Source organism: Vitis riparia, chromosome 13 (genome assembly GCF_004353265.1).
Source record: "Vitis riparia cultivar Riparia Gloire de Montpellier isolate 1030 chromosome 13, EGFV_Vit.rip_1.0, whole genome shotgun sequence".
In the NCBI taxonomy this organism is placed as follows: domain Eukaryota; kingdom Viridiplantae; phylum Streptophyta; class Magnoliopsida; order Vitales; family Vitaceae; genus Vitis; species Vitis riparia.
Genome location: NC_048443.1, coordinates 13,584,487 through 13,609,402, shown reverse-complemented (window position 1 = coordinate 13,609,402; position 24,916 = coordinate 13,584,487). Strand labels below are relative to the sequence as shown.

General features: G+C 35.6%; 2 protein-coding genes across 6 annotated transcripts in view; one reads left to right on the top strand and one right to left on the bottom strand.

Moving 5' to 3' along the window:
* The window catches only part of LOC117927608 (serine/threonine-protein phosphatase BSL3-like), a 97,603-nt gene extending 78,253 nt beyond the window's left edge, over positions 1-19,350 (top strand). For 4 of the 5 annotated variants that reach the window (XM_034847214.1, XM_034847216.1, XM_034847217.1 and 1 more), the window contains 3 exons: positions 18,144-18,279; positions 18,360-18,496; positions 18,898-19,350. In XM_034847214.1, coding sequence (XP_034703105.1) covers positions 18,144-18,279; positions 18,360-18,496; positions 18,898-18,981 — 357 coding nt within the window. In that variant the 3' untranslated portion in view covers positions 18,982-19,350. Of the gene's footprint in view, positions 1-18,143; positions 18,280-18,359; positions 18,497-18,897 lie in introns of those variants that run through there. The other variant, XM_034847218.1, reaches the window with a different exon arrangement.
* A 3,711-nt stretch (positions 19,351-23,061) lies between these two features.
* Positions 23,062-24,255, bottom strand: LOC117928335. Its single transcript, XM_034848233.1, has 3 exons — positions 23,763-24,255; positions 23,463-23,582; positions 23,062-23,321 (listed from the first exon to the last, which is right to left on the bottom strand). The coding sequence occupies exons 1-3, from the start codon at positions 24,253-24,255 to the stop codon at positions 23,062-23,064; spliced, it is 873 nt and encodes a 290-aa protein (XP_034704124.1).
* Positions 24,256-24,916: the final 661 nt, after the last annotated feature.

Genomic DNA, 24,916 nt, shown 5'->3' with positions numbered 1-24,916 from the left:
CTCAATAAGGCATATCTACTTCTTCCCATGGCTAAGGATATTTGGGAGGTTGTTGATAAGACCTACTCCAAGGTTTGTTTCACTTCCCGTTTTTTTTAGATTAAGCGGAAGATTATTAATATCATTTCCCTCATGTCCCTCAAAGGGTTATAACAAGTTAGATTTCTACCAAAACATGGAGATGGAATCTACTACTGACACAAGAAAGATGAGGGACATAAGGGAAATAGTACGAGTATTTCAATTCTTGTTGAGGCTTAATCCTGAATTTGATCAAGCATGTGATTGAGTGATAGGAAAATACTCTTTCCTGTATCTTGATGAAGCTTTTTCACACATCTATTGAGAGGAAAGTGGTAAAGAATTGATGGGTAGAAAAACTGGAAATAGTGGATATTCTATAATAGAAATTTGGCTCTAGTGGTGTCTAAACCAATTCAAAATGTAAGGGACAACAAAAAAACAATAGGTAAGGACAAAATGTGGTATGACTACTACAATAGACCAAGATACACAAGAGCCATGCCTTAGAAGCTACATGGAAAGCCTCCAAACCTGAAACAAATTAGCAACAAAGGAAAAAATCAGCCTCCTAGGTTGAGACAAACTAATCACACAACCATTGATGAAGAAAAATTGGAGTAGTCAAGATTCAATAGATCTATATTAAGATGTTGAAACAATTGTTGAATCAGTTGGAGAATTTGAATGTAAACTCATCTTCAAATGTAAGTTCTTGTTCCATGGCTCAATCTGGTACAAAGACTTTTGTTCCCCTCTAAACTAACTCCAACACTTGGATCATTGACTCAAGTGCTTCAAACCTCATATGTCTAATTTTTTTTCTAGTTACTTACCATGTTCAAGAAAACAAAAAATCAAGGTACTTGATGTATCATTCTCCTCGGTAGCTTGCCAAGGATCCATGCACATCTCACTTACCTTAACCTTACACTATCTTTTATGTCCCAAATCTAAATTACAACCTATTGTCTATTGGAAAAATCACAAAAAATTTGAATTGTTATATTGAGTTTACACTTATTGGTTGTTATTTTCAAGGAAGATGATTAGGCATGGTAAACAAGAAAATGGACTTACTACCTGGCGACTAATTGGAGAAATGAAGGAGAAGTGTCTCAATGATTGGTTTCAACCCACAAAATTAGTTTGGACAAAATTCTTCTTTGATATAACTGTTTAGGATAGCCCCATCCCCTTTGCTAAAAAAGTTGTTTCATTCCTTGTTTGAGAAACTGTTAGTAATTTCCACTGCAAGCCATGTAGTCTTACTAAACATCATTGTGTGAGCTTTTCAATAAAATAATTCAATTTGTTTCTCCATTTAGTTTAATTCATTCAAATTCTTGAGGCTTATCCCATGTTACTTATATTTTAGGTGCTCATTGGTTTGTTACTTTTATAGACAATTGTACCAAGATCACTTAGGTTCATCTTTTGAAGTCTTGAGTCTGAAGTATCCTTAATTTTCTCTACTCACAAATTTTTTAACAGTTGGCTCGGAACCAAAATTCAAACCCTAAGATATGATAATGGTAAGGAATATTTCAATCAGGAATTGATGACTTACTTGAGCAATGAAGGCATTCTATTTCAGTTAACATGCATTGATACTCTACAACAAAACATGTAGTTGAAAGAAAAAGTAGACATCTTCTAGAGGTAACCCTTGCTCTCTTATTTCAAATGAAGGTGTCAAAACACTGTCGAGATGATGCTATATTGACAACCACATATCTTATCAATAAAATGCCAACTAATGCTCTAAAACACCAAGTAAGCAAGCATCTTGCCACCAAATCTTCAAGTGTGTATCCTATGTTTGTATCTATCAACCGGAAAATTGGATCTTAGAGCTGTTAAGTGTGTGTGCTTAGGGTACTCCTCTACAAAGAAGGGCTACAAGTGCTATTACGCTCCTACAAAGAAGCATGATGTTACTATGGATGTGACTTTTGTAGAGAATCAGTCATATTTTAATAGAACCTATCTACAAGGAGATAATATCTCAAGATTAGAAAATTGGGTGGCTTGGCATGTGAAAGGCATTGAGACTGAAAAGAAATATATAGTGGCTGGAAGTGTTCATGCAGATAAAGGTGATAGGAACAAAGTGGTTGCTAACCTAAACCCAACAGATAACCCTAGTAATCTTTTCTATAATCAATTAGACAATGTTTCCACAAATTTCCTTCTGAAGATCCTGTAAAAACTTCTTCTAATCCTCTCACAAATGATGAAACCATGGTGAAGAGACCTAAGACTCCAATTCTCCACCTATACTCTAGGAAGGAAAAATTCATTGTTAGTTCTCTTATTCCCATCCTCAAACTTTGAAACATGTAATGAAAATAATGATATAAGTCTCTACTTCAAAATCCATTCTCCTAGTAATCTTGATCTACCTATTGTTCTTAGAAAAGGGCTTTAGGCTTCTACTTGGCACCTCATGTCTCATTTTGTGTCCATGCAAGAACTTTTAATACCAAGCCTTTCTCTCATAAGTTCCATTTCAATGAATTCCCACCTCTATTAAAGAAGCTTTAACCTTAAAACCATGGAAAGATGCCATGAATGAGGAGATGGTAGCCGTTGGTAAATGTGGTGTAGTAAATTAGGCAAGATCGGTGTAATTCATTAGGAGCAACAAATTAGGCGAGATTTTTGAAATTATCTCCTATAAATCTCATGTTCATTTTTAAATATAGAAATTGTTATTTTTTAGGCTAATCCTTGGGCTAAATTCTATGCGTACATAGTATTCCTTTATAGTAAGTGTTGTAAGTAAATAGGATTATAAACTCTAAAATGATTATGTATAGAAAATATAAAGAACATATTTTCTCTTTAGCTTTACACACATGGTATCAAAGTATCCTTTCTTGGGACTTTTTTTGTTTGTTGGTTCTTTAGATTGGCAATATTTGTTTGTTCTAGTTGTTTGCCAGCTTTGTAAAAGACTATCCTTCTATTGGTTCTTCTATTGTTTTTTGGCAAATTAGTTGTGTGACCACCATGTCTGGAATTTCTAGTAAGGTGCTCTCAGGTGACTTGTTAAAGCAAAGTCCTACCTAGAATTCGTAGATTACATTGTCCAACTTTGCAAATTATTACTCATAGATTAAGGGAATTGAACTTCTTAAGATGGTCTAGTCCGTGAAGTTGTTCGTTAAAGGAAAGGGAAAGATTGGCTATCTGACTGGTGCAACAAAGGCTCTGAGAAAAGATGATCCAACCTATTCTATTTGGGATGCAGAGAACTCAATGGTCATTCCTGGCTTGTAAACTCTTTGGAACCAGAAATTGGTCAGGCATATATGTTTCTCACTACTGTAGAAGGGACATAAGAGGTAGTAGGTGAGAACATAGTTCAATTTAGGAAATTCAGCACAAATCTACAAAATCAAGACAAAGACTCGTGAGGCTAAGTGAGGTGATCAAAGTGTTACACAGTATTATAACACTATCAAAGAGTTATGGTAAGAACTTGATCTCTTTTATGAGATTGAGTGGGCATGTGCCATGGATAGAGCCCTATTCAAGAAGATTAACTTAAAGAAGGATTGCATGTTTGAATTCTAATGGGACTCAATGCAGATTTGGATGATCTACGAGGCTATATTTTAGGCAAGGAGCCATTACCTTTTACTAGAGAAATATTCTCGAAGGTTAAAGAGGAGAGCAGGAAGAAAGTGATAATGAGAAAAAATCCTGTCAGTGCCTCAACTGAGAACTCTACCTTGAATAGCATAACTATAGAAACTACAACTGCAATAACCAATTAGAAACTGCAACAAAAGGTTGAAGAAAAGGCTAACGCCTGGTGTGTTTTCTACAATAAGCCTTGACACACAAGGACTACTTGTTGGAAATTGCATGGCAAATCTATAAATTGGAAGGGTGGCCAATTTGGAGACAAATCAAGGCAACGAATGCAAGTTGCAATAAAGATGCAATTTTCAAAACCTTAAACATCTCCTTTTAGCAAAGAGCAACTACATCTCTACAAGTTGTTGCATTAAACTCACTCCATTCAAACTCTAATTCCAATTGATTCTTTTGCTCAAAAAGGTAATCCTCTAAGTGCCTTGACTACTTTAAAGAACTCTATACCATGAATCATTGATTCAAGTGCATCCGATCATATGGCTAGTTTATCACAACTATTTACCTCTTATACTCCTTGTTCTGGCCAATTAAAAGTTAGAATTGTTGATGATAGTTTGTCACCTATTATAGGAAAAGGGTCCATGTAACTTTAAAATATGTGTTACATGTTCCTAAACTTTCATATAATTTGTTGTCTGTTAGCAAAATCAGTAAAGACTCCCCTTGCATTACTAAATTTCTTGATTCTCACTGTGAATTTCAAGACCTGCATTTGAAGAGGATGATTGGCAGTGTTAGAATGAAAATGGACTTTATTACTTATATGATGATTCGATAAAGAGTGAACAAATTCAACTTGTTAGCAATAGTGTAGTTTCTCTTCTTGTTGAAAGTCAGATATTGTTGTGGCATTGGAGGTTAAACCATTCTAGTTTTTCCTATTTAAAACAATTGTTTTCATCTTTGTTTAAGAATGTGAATCCTTTGTTATTTCAATGTGAAAGTTATCAATTGTCCAAGCATCATTGTGTTTGTTTTCCTTCTCAACCCTATCAAGTATCTAAAACTTTTTCCTTTATACATAGCAATATGTGGGGTCCATCTTGTGTGGCCAATGTTATTGGAACTAGGTGGTTCATCATTTTTACTAGTTATCATACTAGAGTGTGTTAGGCATACTTAGTAAAAAACAAAAATCAAAGGGTGAGAGATTCTTTAAAGAACCCTATACTATGATTGAAAACCAATCCCAAGACAAAATTCAAATATTTAGAACTAACAATCGAAAAGAATTCTTCAACTCAATCCATGGAATTTTTCTAAAAGAAAAAGGTATTTTCCATCAATCCACTTGCTTTGATACCCCACAACAAAACTATGTCACTAAGAGGAAAAACGTTGAGTTGCAATAATGTTCACCATGGGGGTTCCTAAATATCTATGGGGTGAAACTACCCTTATAGCTTCTTATTTTATTAATAGGATGCCAACTTGGGTCTTAAAGTTTGAAATTCCTTTAAATAGTTTGTTAAAAGTCTTTGCTCATACTCTAATCTTCACCTTATTGCCTATTAGAATTTTCAATCGTGTGGCTTTTGTCCCTATTCATAAACAAAATTGTTCAAAACTTGATCCACATGTTGTAAATTGTGTGTTCCTAGGATATTCTCTAAGACAAAAAGGGCAAAAGTGTTGTAATAGTATCTTTGAAATTTTTTTGGTTGGTATGAATGTCACATTCTTTGAAAACCAATCATTCTTTACCAAAGGTACTATTTAGGGGGAGAATAATGTGAAGGAAGACCATTTTTGGAAATTGTTGGCTTCTTTACCTTTACCTATCTTTTCTTCACTGAATTCCACTCTGACTAATCCTAATACTATTGATTTGAATATTATAAACTATGAAAACTCATTGACAAGTGGAGATACGATAACAAAAAAACCTCAAAAGTGAATTTTGTGTTTATTCTAGAAGGAAGAATCATCATGATAAAGATCATTAACCTACTAGACTATGCTAAGAAACTTCACTAGATAAAGGTAACTCAAATGGAATAGGTAATTTGGTTACTAATTCCACTTTGATTCTTGAGTCTAGTAGTGAGAGAATTTCTCTTAATCGTGATATTCCCATTGCACTTAGGAAAGACACTTATTCGAAGTCATTCTATTGCGAAATATGCATCTTATTGAAAATGAAAATGAAGTTTCTCAATAATTCATATATTATCAAATTAGAGGGATTACAAGGTAATATATAAACAAGCTATGCAAAAATATTAAAAATAAGACACTAAATTAGGTTTAATCCTAAGAATATACTATCACTCCACAATCTAAAACTTGCTTAAAGCACAAAATATAATCAAGTTTGAGAAAGCAAAGAGATATATAATCAATCTCCAAAGTCAACCACATATTCTAACACTTCCTCTCAAGTTGGGGCATAGATATCATGCGTTCCCAACTTGCCAACAATATAATAAAAATATGATACTTAGGATTCCTTTTGTGAAAGTATGTGCTAACTGTTGTTCAGTAGTCACAAAAGGTGTAAAAATCATTCCGCTTTTGCTCTTCTTCTTTATGAAATGAGTATCCACCTTAGCATGTTTAGTCCAATCATGTTGAACAAGATCATGTACAATGTTGATAGTTGCTTTATTATTACAATAATTCTTCATTAGGTCTTTAGGCTCCATATGCAATTCTTTTAGTAGGATCTTAATCCACATTATTTCACATATGCCTTGTGCTAAGAATCCCTTGAGCAACATCCATGTGGCATTCCCTTGGTGAATGCATAAATTGGCTCACCACACTAACTGCATAAACTATATTAAGTCTGATATGCAACAAATAAATCGACTTTTCCACTAGCCTCAAGTATCTACCTTTATCAACAAGACTTCCATCATGATCAGATCCTACTTTATGATTAGGATCAATGGGTGTATTCGCAAGTTTACAACCTATCATCCTAGTCTCTTTAAGCAAATTGGTGAAGAGACTAATCTAAACTAATAACTAAAGATAAAAGGATTCTAATGGAATTCATTTTTGCCATAGGAGCGAATGTCTCTTGATAATCTAGCTTTATGTCTCTAATTGAATCATTTGTCTTGTATTTAATGGTAAATACCCATTTGGAGCCAACTGTTTTTTTTTCCACATGGTAACTCTACCACTTCCCAAGTCTTAGTCTTATATAAGGATCTCATCTTCATAAATATAGCTTTCCTCCATTGAGGGTCTCTTAGAGCTTCTTGTATATTGTAAGGAATAGATTCTAAGATCAAATTAGTGATGAAGGCTTTGTAGCTAGGACTAAGACGATGATAAGAGACAAAGTTAGACAAAGGGTGTTTAGTACAAGTTCTAACCCCTTTCCTAATAACAATTGGAATATCTAAGTCAGATTTAAACAAAGAACTTAAAAGGGGCAGGGGATGTGCAGTAACTGTCTCTAGAGTAGAAGATTGACTAAGAGAAAGAGAGAGAGAGAGAGGATCTATCACGTTATCACGTTTCCTTCTAGAGTAGACCAGTGGTGTCTTTATAGTTCCAATGTTATCCTCCACTACTTTGTCATTTTTTTTTTCCAGTTTTTGGATATAAAGAGCTAGACCTTAAGGTTAACTCAAGTTGTTGTTCTTGTTACCCATTTTCATTTCCTTCATCTTGTTGCTTTTCCAACTCATTGCTAGCTTCCCTTTGGTTGATAGGTTGGTCAAATTTGAGTAAGGAAAGGTCATTTATAGCTGGATATACGAATGAAGGCATAGGCAAGATCTTAAACTCTAGTTTTCTCCCCCTAAAGATCTATCCTAGGATAGTATGAGAGATTTTTCAAAAACTTAACATCCATAGTCACAAAAATTTTCTTTGTTGAAGGATGGAATCACTTGTACCTTTTTTGTGTAGGAGAGTAGCCTAAGAATATACACCTAAGAGCTATAGGATTAAGTTTAGACCTTTCCCAACTATGAATATGAGCAAAGGCAACACGCTCAAATATTTTAAGAGGAAGAGAACTAAAAAAATTAACACCAGGAAAATGACACTTACGAACATGAATAGGAATTTTCATGTTTATGGCTTTAGATGGCACACAATTAATAAGATAGGCAACGGTTAGTGCAACATTAGTGAGTAAATTTTGGGTACATTGCTCGTAAACATCAAAGCTCTGGCTACCTAAAGTAAATGCTTATTTTTCCTTGTAGCCACTCCATTTTGCTAGGGTGTATTATTGCAAGAAGAATGATGTAAAGCCCCATTTTCAAGTAGATATGAGCCTAGAATGGTATTGAAATACTCTTTCCCATTATCAATCCTTAAAACTTGGATTTTGGTATGGAATTGGGTTTGGATCATCTTGTGAAATGTTTTAAAGGTTGAAGCAACTTCTAATTTTTCCTTTAGAAGATAGATTCGTGTCGTTCTAGTGCAATCATTAATAAAGCTAACGAACCATTTATAGCCCGAATAAGAAGTAACTCGAGATGGTCCCCATACATCCCTCTGGATATAGAGAAAGGAATTTTAGATCTTTTATTGCTCAAATGGAAAGGAACATGATGACTCTTACACAATTCACAAACTTGACATTGAAATTTGAAAAGTTAAAACTGTTAGATAGTGTACAGTTTTACATTTCCTTTTCTTTCCTTATTGTATTGTGGGTCCCACTAACATGTATATATATACCCAAGTCCAATGTGTATTATTAACAATTTTTTAATAACAAAAATTAGGGATTCTCCCTTTTCTCTCTTTTCACATGGTATCAGAGCCTAGGGAGAAAAAAAAAACCTAATTATTTTCGGTTTATCCGTGAATCAATTCTGGGAAACCTTTTAGTGACCGTGTTTCATTCTGGTCACCTTTCCCATCTTCTAAAGCTTTCCGATCAACCGTATCACCGTCAGAAAACCCTCATCGCCATCAGAAAACCCTCATCGCCGACGACTTTTTTCGGCGAAGTCCTTTTCCGACACCGACCATACCATCAGGTGTGCAAGGAGGAGATCTTCAAGTCTTTTCAAAGCACCGGATGGAGATTCTCAGTCACGCGCCGGCCACGCGCGTTCCTTCTCCGACGGCCTGAACCTCAAGTGCCGGCGCGTGCCGGCGCGTGAGGGCGCGTGGAGCACTTTCCGGCCACGCGCTTCTACCTTTAGCCTTGCCTGACACCGTCTAGCCACTCTCCATCTATGTTTGTGCCAACCGAGCCCTGCAAGTGCATTTTTTTGGGTTTTTTTGTCTCTGCCAAACCTCTAAACAACCTTTCCCACTTCCGGGTATGTGTGTTTTTATTGGAGGTAACCTAATATCCTGGAAAAGTAAGAAACAAGATGTAGTGGCCAGATCTAGTGCTGAAGCCGAGTATCGAGCTATGGCTCTGGCAACATGTGAACTCATATGGTTGAAACATCGTCTTCGGGAGTTGAGATTTGGAAAGGATGAACAGATGAAGCTCATCTGTGACAACCAAGCCGCTTTGCATATTGCATCCAATCCAGTCTTCCATGAAAGGACCAAACACATTGAAGTTGACTGTCACTTTATTAGAGAGAAGATCGCATCAAGATGTCTGGCGACTAGTTTTGTCAATTCAAATGATCAACTAGCAGATATTTTTACTAAATCTCTCAGAGGTCCTAGAATTAAATACATTTGTAACAAGCTTGGTGCATATAACATATATGCTCCAGCTTGCGGGGGAGTGTTAGATAGTGTATAGTTTTACTTTTCCTTTTTTTTTTCCTCATTGTATTGTGGGTCCCACTAACATGTATATATATACCCAAGTCCAATGTGTATTATTGACAGTTTTTTAATAACAAAAATTAGGGATTCTCCCTTTTCTCTCTTTTCACAAAATCAACAAATAATTGAGGAAATAGTAATTTAAGGGACACAAAGTTTGGATGACCAAATATATAATGTGGTAGCCAAATCGCCTTTTCTTTCTTATCAACAATCTTTGAAAAATAAACTTGTGAAGCTTTCGTAGCTTCAAGAGTCAAATAATGCAATCCCTTTCTCTTTAGCACTACCAATCTTTTTCCCCGTATTTAGGACCTGAAAAATGCAATGAGTGGGATAGAAAGTTACACAACAATTAAGGGAGTTGGTCACCTTGCTAATGGATAATAAATTGCATGCAATCTTAGGTTCATGAAGAACAAAGTTTAAAGGCAATGAAGTACAAACAAAAAATGGATCTTTGCCATTAATGTGGATAGAAGATCCATTTGCAACAATGATTTTACCTTTTACCAAGCATGGATTGTAGGTTAGAAAATGAAGTGTTGAATTAGTCTTGTGATTTAAAGCCCTTGAATCAATGATCCGGGGTTTAGATGGAGACTTGTCAAGAACATTAAGGGTTGTGTGGATATTATGTAATTGTGCAAAGAGAGGATGAGTTGATGGTGTCTCATCATCTTATACAAGAGCTTTAATTGATCCTTAGTGAAAGAAGCCTTCCCCAAGGATTGAGTAGCACTTCCTGGTTCTAAGTTCTTGCTAGTGACACTCTGACAAGCCTTCTTAAAAGGCCACTTGTTTCCTTTATTACCAAATGGTCGCTTTCCATTCAACTTCCAACAAGTCTCCTTCATGTGTCTTGATTTATGGCAATAATCACACCATCTATTATATTTTTCTCCAACCCTTTTTTTCCATGGTTTGAAGGAACCCAAAGAATCAGTAGGGTGACTATCCTGAGCAACTTTGAGGGTAGAATTCTCGAGAGACTAGTGCTAACATGACATTTCTCCTACTTTCTTCACTATGCACATAATAATAAGCTTCACTAAAGCATTTACTCTACTTCTCACCTCATTCAATTCAGGCTTAAGACCAGCAAGAAAGTCAAAGACACAATCTCATTCCTATAGCTCAGGCAACATTGATCTACATATGCTACAAATTCCATCTCAAAGTGTTGTTGAAGATCCAACTCTTGCCACAAGATTTTCAGGGTGTTGTAGTAGGTTGTTATTGTGTTGTGAATTGTAGTCTTCCACTCATAAATCCCATAAGTATTTCCCTTTTTTGAGTAGGTTTATGAGATGGCATCCCAAACTTCTTTGGTTGAGGAGAGGGTATAAGCATGGTTTTCTAATTTCTGGTAGCGTAAAATTTAGTAGCCATGATATAATCATGTAATTCTTAGCATCCCATGATTCATAAAATAAATCAAACTTCTTTGGTTCCTTAATGGTACCATGTAAATATTTCATCTTTCCTCTACTTGTGAGAAAAAGTTTCGCTGATTAGGACCATTCAAAATTTTTCTCCATTCATTTTTTTGTTGTAATTTGCAATGTCAGATTGTTTAGACATAGCTTTAGTTTGAGATGAAAAGACATTTGTAAAGGTATTTTCAAAGATTTCTAACATGGCCAAGGAAGATAATGAACAAAAAAAGGTATGAAAAACCAGTGGCAATGAAAGCTAAAAACAAGAAATTTAATGTTGGCAATGTAAACCAAGAAAGAAGATTTTTTTTTTTTTCTTCAAGGAGAGAAAATTATTAAAAAAAATAAATTTAAGCTCCAATACCATGTAAAAGAAAACAAAGTTTCTGAATGATTCATATTTCAAAAACAAAGAGACTACAAGGAAATATATAAACAAATTTTACAGAAAATTAGGAAGCTAAATCAGATCCTAAAAATATACAATCCTTACTATTACTCACAAATCTAAGACTTGCTAAAGTACATAATGAAAGAAGATCTAAGAAAATAAAGAAAAAAAAATTAAAATCTACAAGGTCAACCACATATTTTAACAAGACCAATCATGGCTAGGATAAAAACAAGGAAGAACCAAGTGATTGAGGGATGTATCAAGGAATGGTTAGTATGCTTATCTACCTATTATACATAAGATCAGATATACCTTAGGTTATGAGTGTGGTAACTCAGTTCATGTGTGCTCCCTTTGATGCAGTCATTAATAGAGAATTTATGGCAAGTTTGAAAATATCAAAGGTTTTCATGGAAAAAAGTTTATTATTAAATTAGAAGTTAAAAGGTTAGTTTTTTGTTATTAAATTAGAAAGTAGTTAAGGGTTATCTTTATAAAAGGGAAGAACCTACTTATTGTAAGGACTTTTGATGATTATCCAAAAAAAAAAATATAAGAAGTGGTTAACTAGAACTTTCTAGTTTCAGCTTATGCAAAGGGGTTATCCTAGATTTTTCCTTAAGAAATCTTGGCTCCGGTGGTGTTACGAGCAACTTGGTTGTAGTCTACTTGGATAGTAGCTATAATAACTTTTTAGTTTTCAATTGGTATCAAAGCCTTTATTCCAAATTTGTGATTGTTTTGAATTAATGGTTGGGTTTGGGGATCATTTGAAAGCTACAACAGCACAACCAACAGGAAGCACCCCAACTAGAGAAGAGTTTGCAAACTTGCAACAACAGCTTAATCAACTTTGTGCCAGATTGGAGGAAGTTGATATTTTTGGTGCTCCAAATTCTACCATTAGCGGCCAAACAAGGTAGAATTTTCGAACTTAGCTGCAGAGGAATTTGAGAAATCAACCTGCTATGGAGGAGTTCCAGCAAACTATAGGAGACTTTTTAGATGAAGAAGGAAAAGTTTTACCTTTTAAGAGGCAACTGACATTTCATCACACTATAGATTATGATCAAAATCTAAACATTAAGGTAGGCATTCCACACTTTACTGGAGAGGAGCAACTAGAGGAGGTCTTGTATTAGTTGAATGAAGTTGAAAGGGTTTTTGAGTTTCTAAATCTTTTAGAAAATAGAAAAGGTGAAGCTAGTGGCTATAAAATTGAAGGGGCAGGCATCTTCTTGGTGGCAACAAGTGCAGAGGATAAGAGTCCAATCTGGAAAGAAGAAAATCTACAGTTGGGATAAAATGCAGCAGCAAATCCGAAGTCGATTCTTTCCATTGAACTATGAAGGAATTCCTTTTTAGTAATACCAATCACTTTAGCAAGGCCAATGTTTTGTGCGAAAGCACACTAATGAGTTTTACAAAATGCAGACTAGAGTACAAGTAATTGAAACAGAAGTGCAGGTTATTCATCGTTATTTAATAGGATTGAAGCCAAATGTTAGAAATTTGGTGGAACTACAACCTTGCTAGACGTTATATGGTGTTGTTTAGTTGGCAATGAAGGTTGAAAGTCAACAAAGATGGTCTAACAACCATCCAATTAAAAGTGTAAGGGGGCATAATCAATTGAAGGGTAATAGACGACAGGGAGATGTCAAACAAAAATCAGTAGCAGCAACTGATGATTTGTAGAATTCTAGATCAAATACTCACTTCCAAGCTCACAACCAAGGTCAAGGGTGTGCAATAATGAGAAATCATGTTCTCAGAAATAGCAACAACTCATTTCAGCCTACAGGACGCAGAATAATATGTTATAAATGTGGAAAAAGAGGGTCACAAATCTTCTGATTGTCGAAAACAAGCCAACAACATACTGATTAGTGAATATGTAAGGGAAAATAATGATAATGAGGAGGTAATGATGGAACCTCAATGCAATAGAGGGCTGCTGGAATTCATAGAAGATGAAGTCTTTTATGAAGATCATGACCTTCCAAATTTAGTGGTAAGACGTTCCATGTTAACTCCTAAAGATTGGCGGAGAAACAATATTTTTAAAACTAAATGTTCTTCACATGGGAGGCTTTGTAGTATTATTATTGATGGGGAAGTTGTGAGAATCTTGTTTCTAAAGAAATGGTGACGCAGCTGAACTTGGAAGTGCTGCCATACCCAAAGCCATATCGAATTCCTTGGTTCAAGAATGGAGGTGAAGTAGAAGTAGTGTAGTAATGTCTCGTTCCCATCTCAATTAAGAAAAACTATTCAGATAAAGTTTTATGTGATGTGGTGGAAATGGAAGTCTGCCATTTGTTACTTGGAAGGCCATGGCAATTTGACAATAAAACTGTCCACCATGGAGAGAAGAATGTTTATGCTTTCTACAAAAATGGGCTTAAGGTAGTACTTGCCCCGTTGAGAGAAGAGTTTGTCAAGTCTAAAGGTCGAACAAAAACAATCTTGTGTAACTGTTCAATGCTTTTTAAATGAGTTTGAAGCTAATGGAGTTGCTTTTTTGTTGTTGGTAAAGGAAGTTTTAGAAAACCAACAAGATGTTTCTAATGAAGAAAAGACATTACTGGAAAACTTTGTAGAGGTATTTCCTATAGAGTTGCGAAGTGGATCACCTCTAAAAAAAAGCATCCAACACTATATTGATCTAGTACTAGGAGCCAGCCTACCAAACTTGCCACATTATAGAATGCCTCTAAAAGGAACATGAAGAACTTCAAAGACAAGTGAAAGAGTTGCTACATAAAGGATATATAAGGGAATCAATGAGTCCGTGTGTAGTTCCGATGCTATTAACTCCAAAGAAAGATGGTACCTAGAGAATATGCATTGATAATCGGGCAATAAATTGGATAACAATAAAGTATCGATACCCAATCCCAAGACTAGATGATATGTTGGATATATTGCATGGACTAAAGGTAGTTTCTAAAATTGATCTTAAAAGTGGCTATCACCAAATTAGGATTCAAAAAGGTGATGAGTGGAAAACAACCTTCAAAACTAAACATGGGCTTTATGAATGGACTGTAATACCTTTTGGTTTGTCAAATGCACCTAGCACATTTATATGTTTGATGAGTCAAATTCTAAAACCATTCATAGAAATTTTGTGGTGGTGTATTTTGATGATATACTTATTTATAGTCCATCCAAGGAGTCTCATTTGCAACACCGGAAGGAAGTACTAGAAATTCTCAAAAGAGAAAAGGTTCATGCCAATATGAAGAAGTGCAAATTTTTCATTAATTCTTTGCTGTTTTTAGGATATATAGTTAGTGCTGAAGGGATAAAAGTTGATGACAGTAAGGTTGAAGCAATTAGAAGCTGGCCAATACCGAAAACAGTGGGAGAAGTGCGCAGTTTTCATGGTCTAACCTCATTTTGTAGACACTTCATAAAGAATTTCAGCACTGTAATTGCTCTTGTAATTGATTGCATGAAGAAAGGGAGGTTTCAATGGTCAAAACAAGCTGAAGAAAGTTTTCAAAAGATTAAAGAGATGCTCAACTCAACCCAAGTACTAGTGTTGCCAAATTTTAAAAGGGTCTTCAAAGTAGAGTGTGATGCTTCCAGAATTGGGATTGGAGCTGCTTTATGTCAAGAAGGCAGGCCTGTGTCATTTTACAGTGAAAAATTGAATGACATAAGAAGGAGATACAACACTTTTGATAAAGAATTTTATGCTATCATTCAGGCTCTTAAGCATTGGGAGCATTACTTGATACATCAAGAATTTATTTTGCAAACAGATCATGAAGCTTTAAAGCATCTCAACAGCCAGCAAAAGTGAAGGAAGAGGCATGGCCATTCGATTCGGTTTCTTACTTGCAACGATTCACATTTGTAATAAAGCATAAGTTTGGAGCCAGTAACAAAGTGGCAGATGCACTTAGTCGAAGAAGTTTGTTGTTGACTAGTATGACTGTTATTATTAAGGGTTTTAATTCCTTCAAGGATCTTTATCCTAGTGACCCTTTCTTTGGTTCAATTTGGAAGGATCATCTGTCAGGAAAGTGTTTGTTGCATGATGGCTTCCTATTCAAAGGGAATCAACTCTGTGTTCCAGATTGCTCTTTGAGGGAAAAGATCATTCAAGACATGCATGGTGGAGGCTTAGGCATGCTATGATTGAAAGGTTCTTTTGGCCAAAAATGAGGAGGGATGTTTACAAATTTGTTAAAAGGTGTCAAACATGCCAAGAATCAAAAGGAAAAGTTCAAAATACGGGTTTGTACACTCCACTACCAGTTCCTGCAACTCCTTAGGAAGATGTAAGTATGGGCTACCTAGAAGTCAATGGGGAATGGATTTCATCTTTGTGGTGGTTGACAGATTGTCAAAAATGGTTTATTTCATTTGTTGCAAGAAGATTATGAATGCATCAAATATAGCAAATCTCTACCTTAAAGAGGCTGTGTGATTGCATAGAGTTCCAAAATCAATCACCTCAGATCGAGACTGCAAGTTTCTTTCTTGTCTTTAGAGAACTTTATGGAAGAAGTTTGGAACTAGGTTGCAGTATAGTACTTCCTATCATCGTCAAATGGATGGACAAACTGAGGCTGTTAATAGAAGTTTGGTGATTTATTGAGGTGCCTGGTTGAAGAAAATCCTAAGCAATGGGAAGCTATGGTTGCACAAGAAGAATTTGCTCATAACTATTCCAGGAATCAAACTATAGGCAAAAATCCTTTTGAAGTTTTTTATTGGAAGCAACCAATGCATCTTTATGATTTAGCTCCTTCACTAGAAATGGGAACAAATAGCTTAAAGGGTGAAAACTTGGCCGACTTGATGAAAAAACTGCATGAAGAAATCAGATTAACGATTGAGGAGTTGAATGCAATGTATAAGAAATATGCAAATCAGAAGAGGTGCAGCCAAAGCTTTCAAGAAAGTGACATGGTGATGGTGTAACTACATAGGGAAAGATTTCCATCTGGCTCTTACTCCAAGCTAAGTAAAAGAAAGATAGGGCCCTACAAAATCATCAAGAATATTGGGGAGAATGCTTATGTGGTTGATTTGCCAAAACATATGAGAATATGTTTTGGTGAGAACGTGAAAGTTGTTTCCAGCAACACCAAGCTTGAGGACAAGCTTCTTCCAAGGTGGAGAGAATGATGCAGTCATTAATAGACAATTTATGACAAGTTTGAAAATATTAAAGGTTTGCATGGGAAAAGTTTGTTATTAAATTAGAAGTCAAACGGTTAGTTTTTTGTTATTAAAGGCTACTAATTGTGTCTTGGAAACGTTCAGAAAGTAGTTGAGGGTTATCATTATAAAAAGGAAGAACCTACTTATTGTAAGGACTTTTGATGATTATCCAGAAAAAAAAATGTAAGTAGTTAACCAAAACTTTCTAGTTTTAGCTTGTCTTAAATTTTTCCTTAAGAAATTTTGGCTTCGACAGTGTTTGGAGTAACTTTATAGTCTACTTGGATATTAGCTATAATAGCTTTTCAGTTTTCATCACTCTTAAACCACATCTCAAAGCTATCTACAAAATTGATAGATACTTGAAAGGAACTCTAGGGAAAGAGCTCTTGTTTCAGAAAGTTAGGGAACTCAAGTTGGAAGTTGACTTGGTTGGCTCCATGACAAACGAAAGGTTGACTACTGGGTATTGCACCTTCTTAGAAGGGGATTTGGTTACTTGAAGAAACCAGAAACAACTAGTGGTCACCCATTCTAGCGTGGAAGTATAGTTTGGGGAAATGAGTACAATGATGCTTTATTGTGAAAATAGAGCACCTATAAAAGAAAAGCTAGACTTCGTACAAGCTTGCACTCCATATGTTTCATCCTCTAACCAACTCAAAAATATGCTCACAAAAGGACTATTTAGTGCAAACTTTCAACAGATAATTAGCGAGCTTGGGATGCAAAAAATCTTTGCATCAGCTTAAGGTGAGTGTCAAAATAGTTGATTATTTTCTATAAATAGGTTGTAGGTTTCTAATTGTATCAGTGTCATTGATTTGTATCTTCTATCTATAGAAGGTTAGGATAGTTTCTTTCCTTGTTTCTATAGGCCAACTATTGTACTTTACATAGTCATGTAATATTTTTACCGAGGAATGAATCAGTTTTTTTCAGATTTTTTTTTCACAAATTCAAAGAACATTATATACAAATAAATAAATAAATATACATACATTTGTCTATGTGTGTTTTTGTGTGCACATGTGTCAAATTCTTGATTTAACAAGGCTTCTAATAAACCTTGTTACATACTATATGATATATCTTAGACTCCTAGTTTAATAAAACTGAAAAAAATCATTTGGCTCATTGAAAAGGCTAGGACATTCATGACAATCTATAAAAACTATAATGAAGACTTAAGAAATAAAATGAATTGAATTACGAAAGGCAAATTGATTTATACACCTTCTAATACATACATACATACAAACATACATACATACATACATACATACATACATACATACATACATATATATATAAAAGATTTATTCTAATAAAAAAAGAAAAATGATTTATGGACCTGGTTGGCTTTAGAAATCCCCTAGAATGCTCCTACAAAACAAAAATCAAAGGCTCTCCATCTCGATTGAGCTTATTACTAACATATAATAAATAAATAAATGTCCCGTGCAGCTAGTGTGTTTGTTCATACATTACTTGATTTTTAAGTTAAAGTTCCAGTTTTTCTTATTACTGGCTACCTGGTGTAATTCATTGCTACAGTAAATAAAAAAGGCGCAATACTAGTTGCTTCAAAGGTGGTGGTTTATTAACAATGGAAGCCTTGGTATTAGTTATCTGCTTTATGTATCTCTTGTCATAAGAAGTAACATTGCTTGTTTCAGCCTTTAGTCCATTCTTCTACCTAGATGTGTTCCTCTTTGCAGCCTGATCGTGTTATGGAATTCTGTAATGCTAATGATGTGCAATTAATTGTACGTGCACATGAATGTGTGATGGATGGATTTGAACGCTTTGCTCAAGGGCATCTAATTACCCTCTTTTCAGCTACTAATTACTGTGGTATGCTGGCTCCTTGCTTGTATATTTTGAAACATTATTTCATTCTAAGGCTGTACATGAAATCTTTCATGTTATTACAGGGACTGCAAATAATGCAGGGGCAATATTGGTCTTGGGAAGAGACCTTGTGGTAGTTCCAAAACTTATACATCCTCTACCACCAGCAATCTCGTCACCTGAAGCATCCCCAAAGCACACTGAACATGCATGGATGCAGGTACGTTTTCATTAACCAGTGTAACAAAATTACCCACTCCTTTTTTTTTTTTTTTCCCAAATGATTGGATTATTTGTTCCTTTCTCACTAGACTTAAATGACTAGAGATTTGCGAGTTCCTAAAGTATTGAAGAAATTCATGGACTATTCAGATTAATTATTTGTTCTTTTCACTAAGCACAAATGTTCTCTCCAAACTGACGGAAACAAATAATTTCTGCCAATTTTTTTTTGGAATGCTGCTTCCTTGACTTCTTTAACAATATTATCCTCATCAATTCTGATCGGTCAATTCATTCTTGTGCCTTCATGATTCTCAAATCTCAAAAGACGCTTGAGGGTTGCTTCTTTGAACCTTCCACTTCGATATATGATTGATTTGGTCCATTTTGTAAACTCAGGAACTTAATGCCAACCGCCCCCCAACACCAGTTAGAGGCCGGCCTCAAGGGACAAACGACCACGGTTCTCATGCTTGGATATAACATATCGTCTTGAGTTTTGACAGCAGTACGGGGCCTCTGCACTCCCATCATTGTGCTTTATAAGCTAGGTAATTAGAGATTCTATATCCTGAGCACATGAAAGCATCCATGAAAGCCAAAGTCTCTGGAAGCCCCAGATGAAGGTGGCACCTTCCATGGTCAAGAATGGTTAGAAATGGTGTCCTTTGAGAGATCTCTATTTGTATATTGAGTCATATATAGATTTCCTTTTTTCTCTTTTTATCTTTTTTCCTTTACCTTTTCCCTTTGATCTTGTATATACTTGTCTTTTTAAGATAACTTTTAATTTTTATTTCCCCCCAGCAGCTGTTTTTGTTACTCTGTTTTTAATGCAGGGAGGACATTTGATTCCCATAGCTAATAGTATGATATTGTTCAATGATAATGAGTTCTTGTTCTTGTTCTTGTTGTTGGTTGTTACTCTGTTTTTAATTCAGGGAGGACATTTGATTCCCATAGCTAATAGTATGATATTGTTCAATGATAATGCATGGGCCACCCTTATTTAAATAAATTACATAAACCATAGAAATCTGACTTGTCATTTTGCTACTTTCAGAGTCATGTTCTTTAGAAACAATCATTCAACGTTAAGTGAAAAAGAGAATAATTTTCTAAGTAACAAATAGAAGTTGTTGTCACCCAAAATAAAAATACGGAAAACCGAAAAAAACTTTAAAAAATCATAAAAAAATAAAAAATACAACCAAACATGATCACTCCCTTTTTTTTAATCCTCTCTCTACCTTCTAATACTTTAAGTCTTTAATGCTATATTTGGTTCCCGGAAAATTTGAGGGAAAATGCGAGGGAAAGAAAATACAAAGGAAAAGTAGAAGGAAAGAAAAGTGAAGGCAATAAAAAAATAGATTAAAAGTTGATAAATTATTTTTTTTGTTACTTCAAACTCATTTTATTTATTTTAACTCATCAATATAAAGATTAAATAATTTAAAAATACATAAGTTTTTAATTAGTTTTAATTATATTTGATTTTCTTTGATATTTTTCATAAGACAACCAAATATGAGAAAATCATTTTCCTTAGCATTTTTTTTCTTTCCTTTGTATTTTCCGGGAACCAAACATAGCCTAAATGTTATTTTTTGAGTCAAGCATGCTCTCCTCTCTGAAATTTTTTCTAATTTCTCTAATTTTTTATTGGGTAGGCATATTCCAAATCAACCAAGATTGTTTGGTGTTTAAGATTTGCTAATTTTTAAAAATAATTTAGAATTCAAAAATTGACCGATGAATACTAATGGGTCACATACTAAAACCGGTTTTGATTGACTATGTTGGCTTCTCCATAGCATATAAATATTATTTTTAATTTTTTTTATTGAACAAATGGAGTTCAAATCAAGCAAAAGTTGATATATTGGATTCATTAATGAGTTTGATAGTTTTTAAAGATATTTTAACACATAAAAATGATTGGTGTTCCTCTTTTATATAGGATTATATAATTCTTTTTCAATTTTTTTAATACAAAAATGAACTCCAAATCAAGTGAAATTCATGACATATTTGAGAGGGATTTAATTAAAACATTGTAATTTATAGTACTATTATTAGTTGTACTTCCATTATAAACTCTTTTAAGAAAAATCACCTAATATTTTGATATAAATAAAGAGTGTTATGATAATATTTTTGGTAATGTAACCCAAAGAAGAAAAAAGTGATTTTAAAACAAATGCCTATAAAATGATTGCTTGGAAATCACTTCAAGTAATTCCAAAATTTTAAAACCTAATAAGTAAATCCTATTTTCCACTAGAAATGTTTCTTTTAAAACATGATTTCATTTTGAAACGTTTTTTTGTTTTGAAATCGTTTTTAAACATAATTTTTGTTTTTTTTTTTTCTTTGGGATTTCTTACAAATTTAGAAATCTTTTGTCCACAATCTAATTTTTATTTTGAAATTATTATTAAAAAAACATAATTTCATTTGAAAATTATCTGTTTTAAAACATGATTTTTCAGTGATTTGCTTTTCAAAGTCTTGTTGGGATGTTGTTTAACATGTATATTTAATAATAAAAAATATAAATAATTATTAGTAAGGATGGGAATGGATGATTTACCTCAGTACCAGGTCATCTCAATTCTACGATGCCTTTTTTTTTTTTTTTTTTGATAGGCAAAAGCAGAAATATATTAGAAAATAGCACCTTGAGGTAAACCCAAAAGCATACAGGGGGGTGTATACAAAAGGCACCTTAAGGCACCTTCATTTACAACCAACTTTGTCCACAACCAAAGATTACAAACAAAAGAATTTTTCAACCTTTGAATCGAAAAATCCTCATTATCAAAGGCAATCCTATTTTTTTCCATCCAAACCGCCCAAAAAAGGCACAAAGGGGTTGCCTTCCACACCTTTCTACACTTTTTGCCCAAGATAAAGCCCATCCATTCAATAAGGGTATCTCTAACCGAAAACGGGAGGACCCAAGTAACTCCAAAAAGGGCGAACTATAACTCCCATAAAACTCTTGCCTTGGTGCAATGCATAAGAATATGATCAATAAACTCCTCTTCCTCATAGCAAAGGAAACATCTATTAGCAAGAGCCCGCCCCCTCTTTTTAAGCTGATCCAGAGTAAGCACTTTACCCCAAGAAGCCTCCCAAGCGAAAACACTCACTTTGGTAGGCACACTAGGGCTCCAGATCAAAGCATGAGGGAAAAGACCAACTCTTCTTGAAGATAGATCATTATAGATGAATTTAACTGAGAAAATCCCATTCGAAGTCTCTTTCCACAACATTCTATCTTCCACAAGAGGAATAAGCCTTACTCCTCGGATTGTTAAAAGAAGCCTCTCCACCTCCTCCACCTCCCAATCATTGAAGGGCCTAGAGAATCTAGGACACCAAACCCCTTCCTCTCCCGAAGGATCCCAAAACTCATTTACCCAAGCCTCCTTAGAGGAGGCAAAAGCATACAAGGAGGGAAAAGAATTGCAGAAGGCGAGGTTCCCACATCATTTATCTTTCCAAAATTTCACCCTTCTACCATTCCCCACTGAAAAAATGACTTTATTTTGCATAAAGGCACCTTCCTTCATTATTTCCTTTCAAAATCCTACTCCATAACTCTTCCTAACTTCTCTAGTAACCTAATCCCCTTCTTCCTCCTCGAACTTCCTACTAATGACATGCCTCCAAAAACTATCCCTTTCATTCGCAAAGCGCCAATTCCACTTGCATAGAAAGGCCCTATTGAGAGTAGATAGACGTCTAACTCCCAAGCCCCCTTTCTTTTTGTCCAAACAAACGGTATCCCAATTAACTAGGTGAGGCTTCCTCTCTAAAGCACCCCTTCCCCACAAGAAATCCCTTTGTATTTTTTCCAACCTTAAACTAACCACTCTTGGCATTCGAAGTAAAGACATCAAGTATATGGGCATACTTGACAATGTACTACGAATTAGAGTGATTCTCCCTCATTTGGATATAAATTGCCTTTTCCACAAGGCCAGCCTTTTCCAAAATCTCTCTTCCACCCCATCCCAAACGGCAACAGACTTGTGGTTCGCCCCAAAGGATCCCCAAATAAGAAGAAGGCAGTCATCCCACTTTGCAGCCAGCCTTGAGAGCCAAAGCCTCCAAATTCTCCACTTTACCAACCGACAAAATTTCGTTTTTGTCCAAATTGATTCTCAAACCTGATATGGCTTCAAACCACATCAACAACCAGCTTAAGTAAACCATCTGATCTTCGGAAGCTTCACAAAACACTAAAGTGTTGTCGGCAAACAACAAATGAGAGACTAAGGCCCCATCCCTACCCCTTCCATTGACTCTACAGCCTAAAAGGAACCCTCCCCTCACTGCTCTATGGATGAGCCTACTAAGGGCCTTCATTCCTATCACAAAAAGATATGGGGAAAGGGGGTCCCCCTGACGCAGCCCCCTTGAACTTTTGAAGTAACCTTCCGGAGTGCCATTGACCAAGAATAAAAACGATGCTATAGAGATGCACCAGGAGATCCACCCAGTCCATTTCTCCCCAAATCCCATGCTTTGCATTACAAACAGCAAAAAATTCTAGTTTATGTGATCGTATGCATTCTCTAAGTCCAATTTACATAACACCCCACTCTCGTTTTGTTTCAACAAAGAATCTATTGCCTCATTGGCAATAAGGGCAACATCGAGAATCTGTCTTTCTTCAACAAAGGCGTTTTGAGTTGAAGACACCACTTTGCCCACTACCTTCTTAAGCCTGTTAGCTAACACTTTTGCCAACAGTTTATACAATCCTCCCGCCAAACTGATCGGTCTGAAGTCTCTAAGGTCCTCAACGCCTGCTTTTTTTGGGATTAGGACCAAGAAGGTAGAATTCAGGCTCCTAACAAATCTGTCATGCTCGTGGAATTCTTTCAAAAAACCTATAACCTCTTATTTGACAAAATCCCAACAAAATTGTCAGAAACTAAGGGGGAAACCATCTGGAGCCAGAGCTCTGTCCCCGTTCAGATATGAGAGAGCCAAGAAGACCTCATCCTCTGAAAATACCTCCTTCAATCTAGCTGCTTCCTCATCTCCAATTCTATTAAAGTCTAAACCTTCCATAGATGGGTGCCAACCCCCCAGGTCAGTCAAAAGGTCATTAAAAGCTCCAACCACACCCCCCTTAATCTCCTACTCCTCTGTTAACCATACTTCGTCTATTTTAATCTTGGACAGACAGTTTCTCTTTCTATGGGAATTAGTCATCTTATGAAAAAAGCTTGTGTTTCTATCACCCTCTCTCAACCACACTTCTCTTGATTTTTGTCTCCAAGAAACCTCCTCCATTAGAGCCCATTTTTCGAAGTCCCCCTTTGCTTCATTTCTAGCTTCCAGTTCCTCCATTGATAAAGGGCGTAACTTCTCCTGACCATCCCAAAAATCCACCTTGTCCAAGGCCAATTTCTTATTGACTCCCACCTTCCCAAAAACATCCTTGTTCCAAGACTTTAAGATAGCCTTCAAAGCCTTCAACTTCTCTGCAAGGATGAAACTAAAGGATCCATTGAAACTTAGACTTTGCCACCATCCCTTCAACAGGTCCTTAAAACCCTCCTCCTTTAGCCGCATATTTTCAAACCGGAAAGGGACAGGTCCTTTACTAACCCCTCCCCCATCCAATAGGATAGAAAAGTGATCGGACACTGGCCTAGGAAGAGTACACTGCACTACCCCCTTAAAGTGGCCTTCCCAGTCCTCCGACACCAAGAACCGATCTAGCCTGGACATAGCTTGATTGTTCAACCCTCCACTCTAGGTGAATGGACCCCCCTGAAGAGGGAGATCCCTCAAGTCCAGGTCATCAATCACTTCCGAAAATATTCTCATTGAAGAAGACAACCTCCCTATTTTTCTACTCTCATTCGGAAATCTAATCATATTGAAGTCTCCGCCGATACACCAAGGATCACTCCAAAGCCCACGAATGGCCCCTAGCTCTTCCCAAAACAGTTCTCTATATCTTTTCAAGCTAGGGTCATACACTACTGAGAAAATCCAACTAAAGCCATTTTCACAGTTCTTGAACCGACAGGAAATGGAGAAGAGACCCACCTCCATCCCTACCAGCTCCAACACTCTATTATCCCAAAAAACCAGCACCCCTCCAGCTGCACCCTTCACATTCAGAACTCCCCATTCTAAAAATCTCCCTACTCCAAGACTTCTCACCACCTGTGGACCCCGCATTTCGGCTCAATGCGTTTTCCACTCGAGGGCAAGTGCGATTTTTATTTCAAAAATGATTTTTATTTATTAGAAAATGACTTGGAGTCGCCACTTAATTTTGTTTTATTTTAAAAGGGTAAACAAAATAAGAAAGAAAACCCTAAGTGCGACTCCTTATTTTGGAAAAGGTGATCTACGAAAAACCGGATCGGGTTCGGGGGTC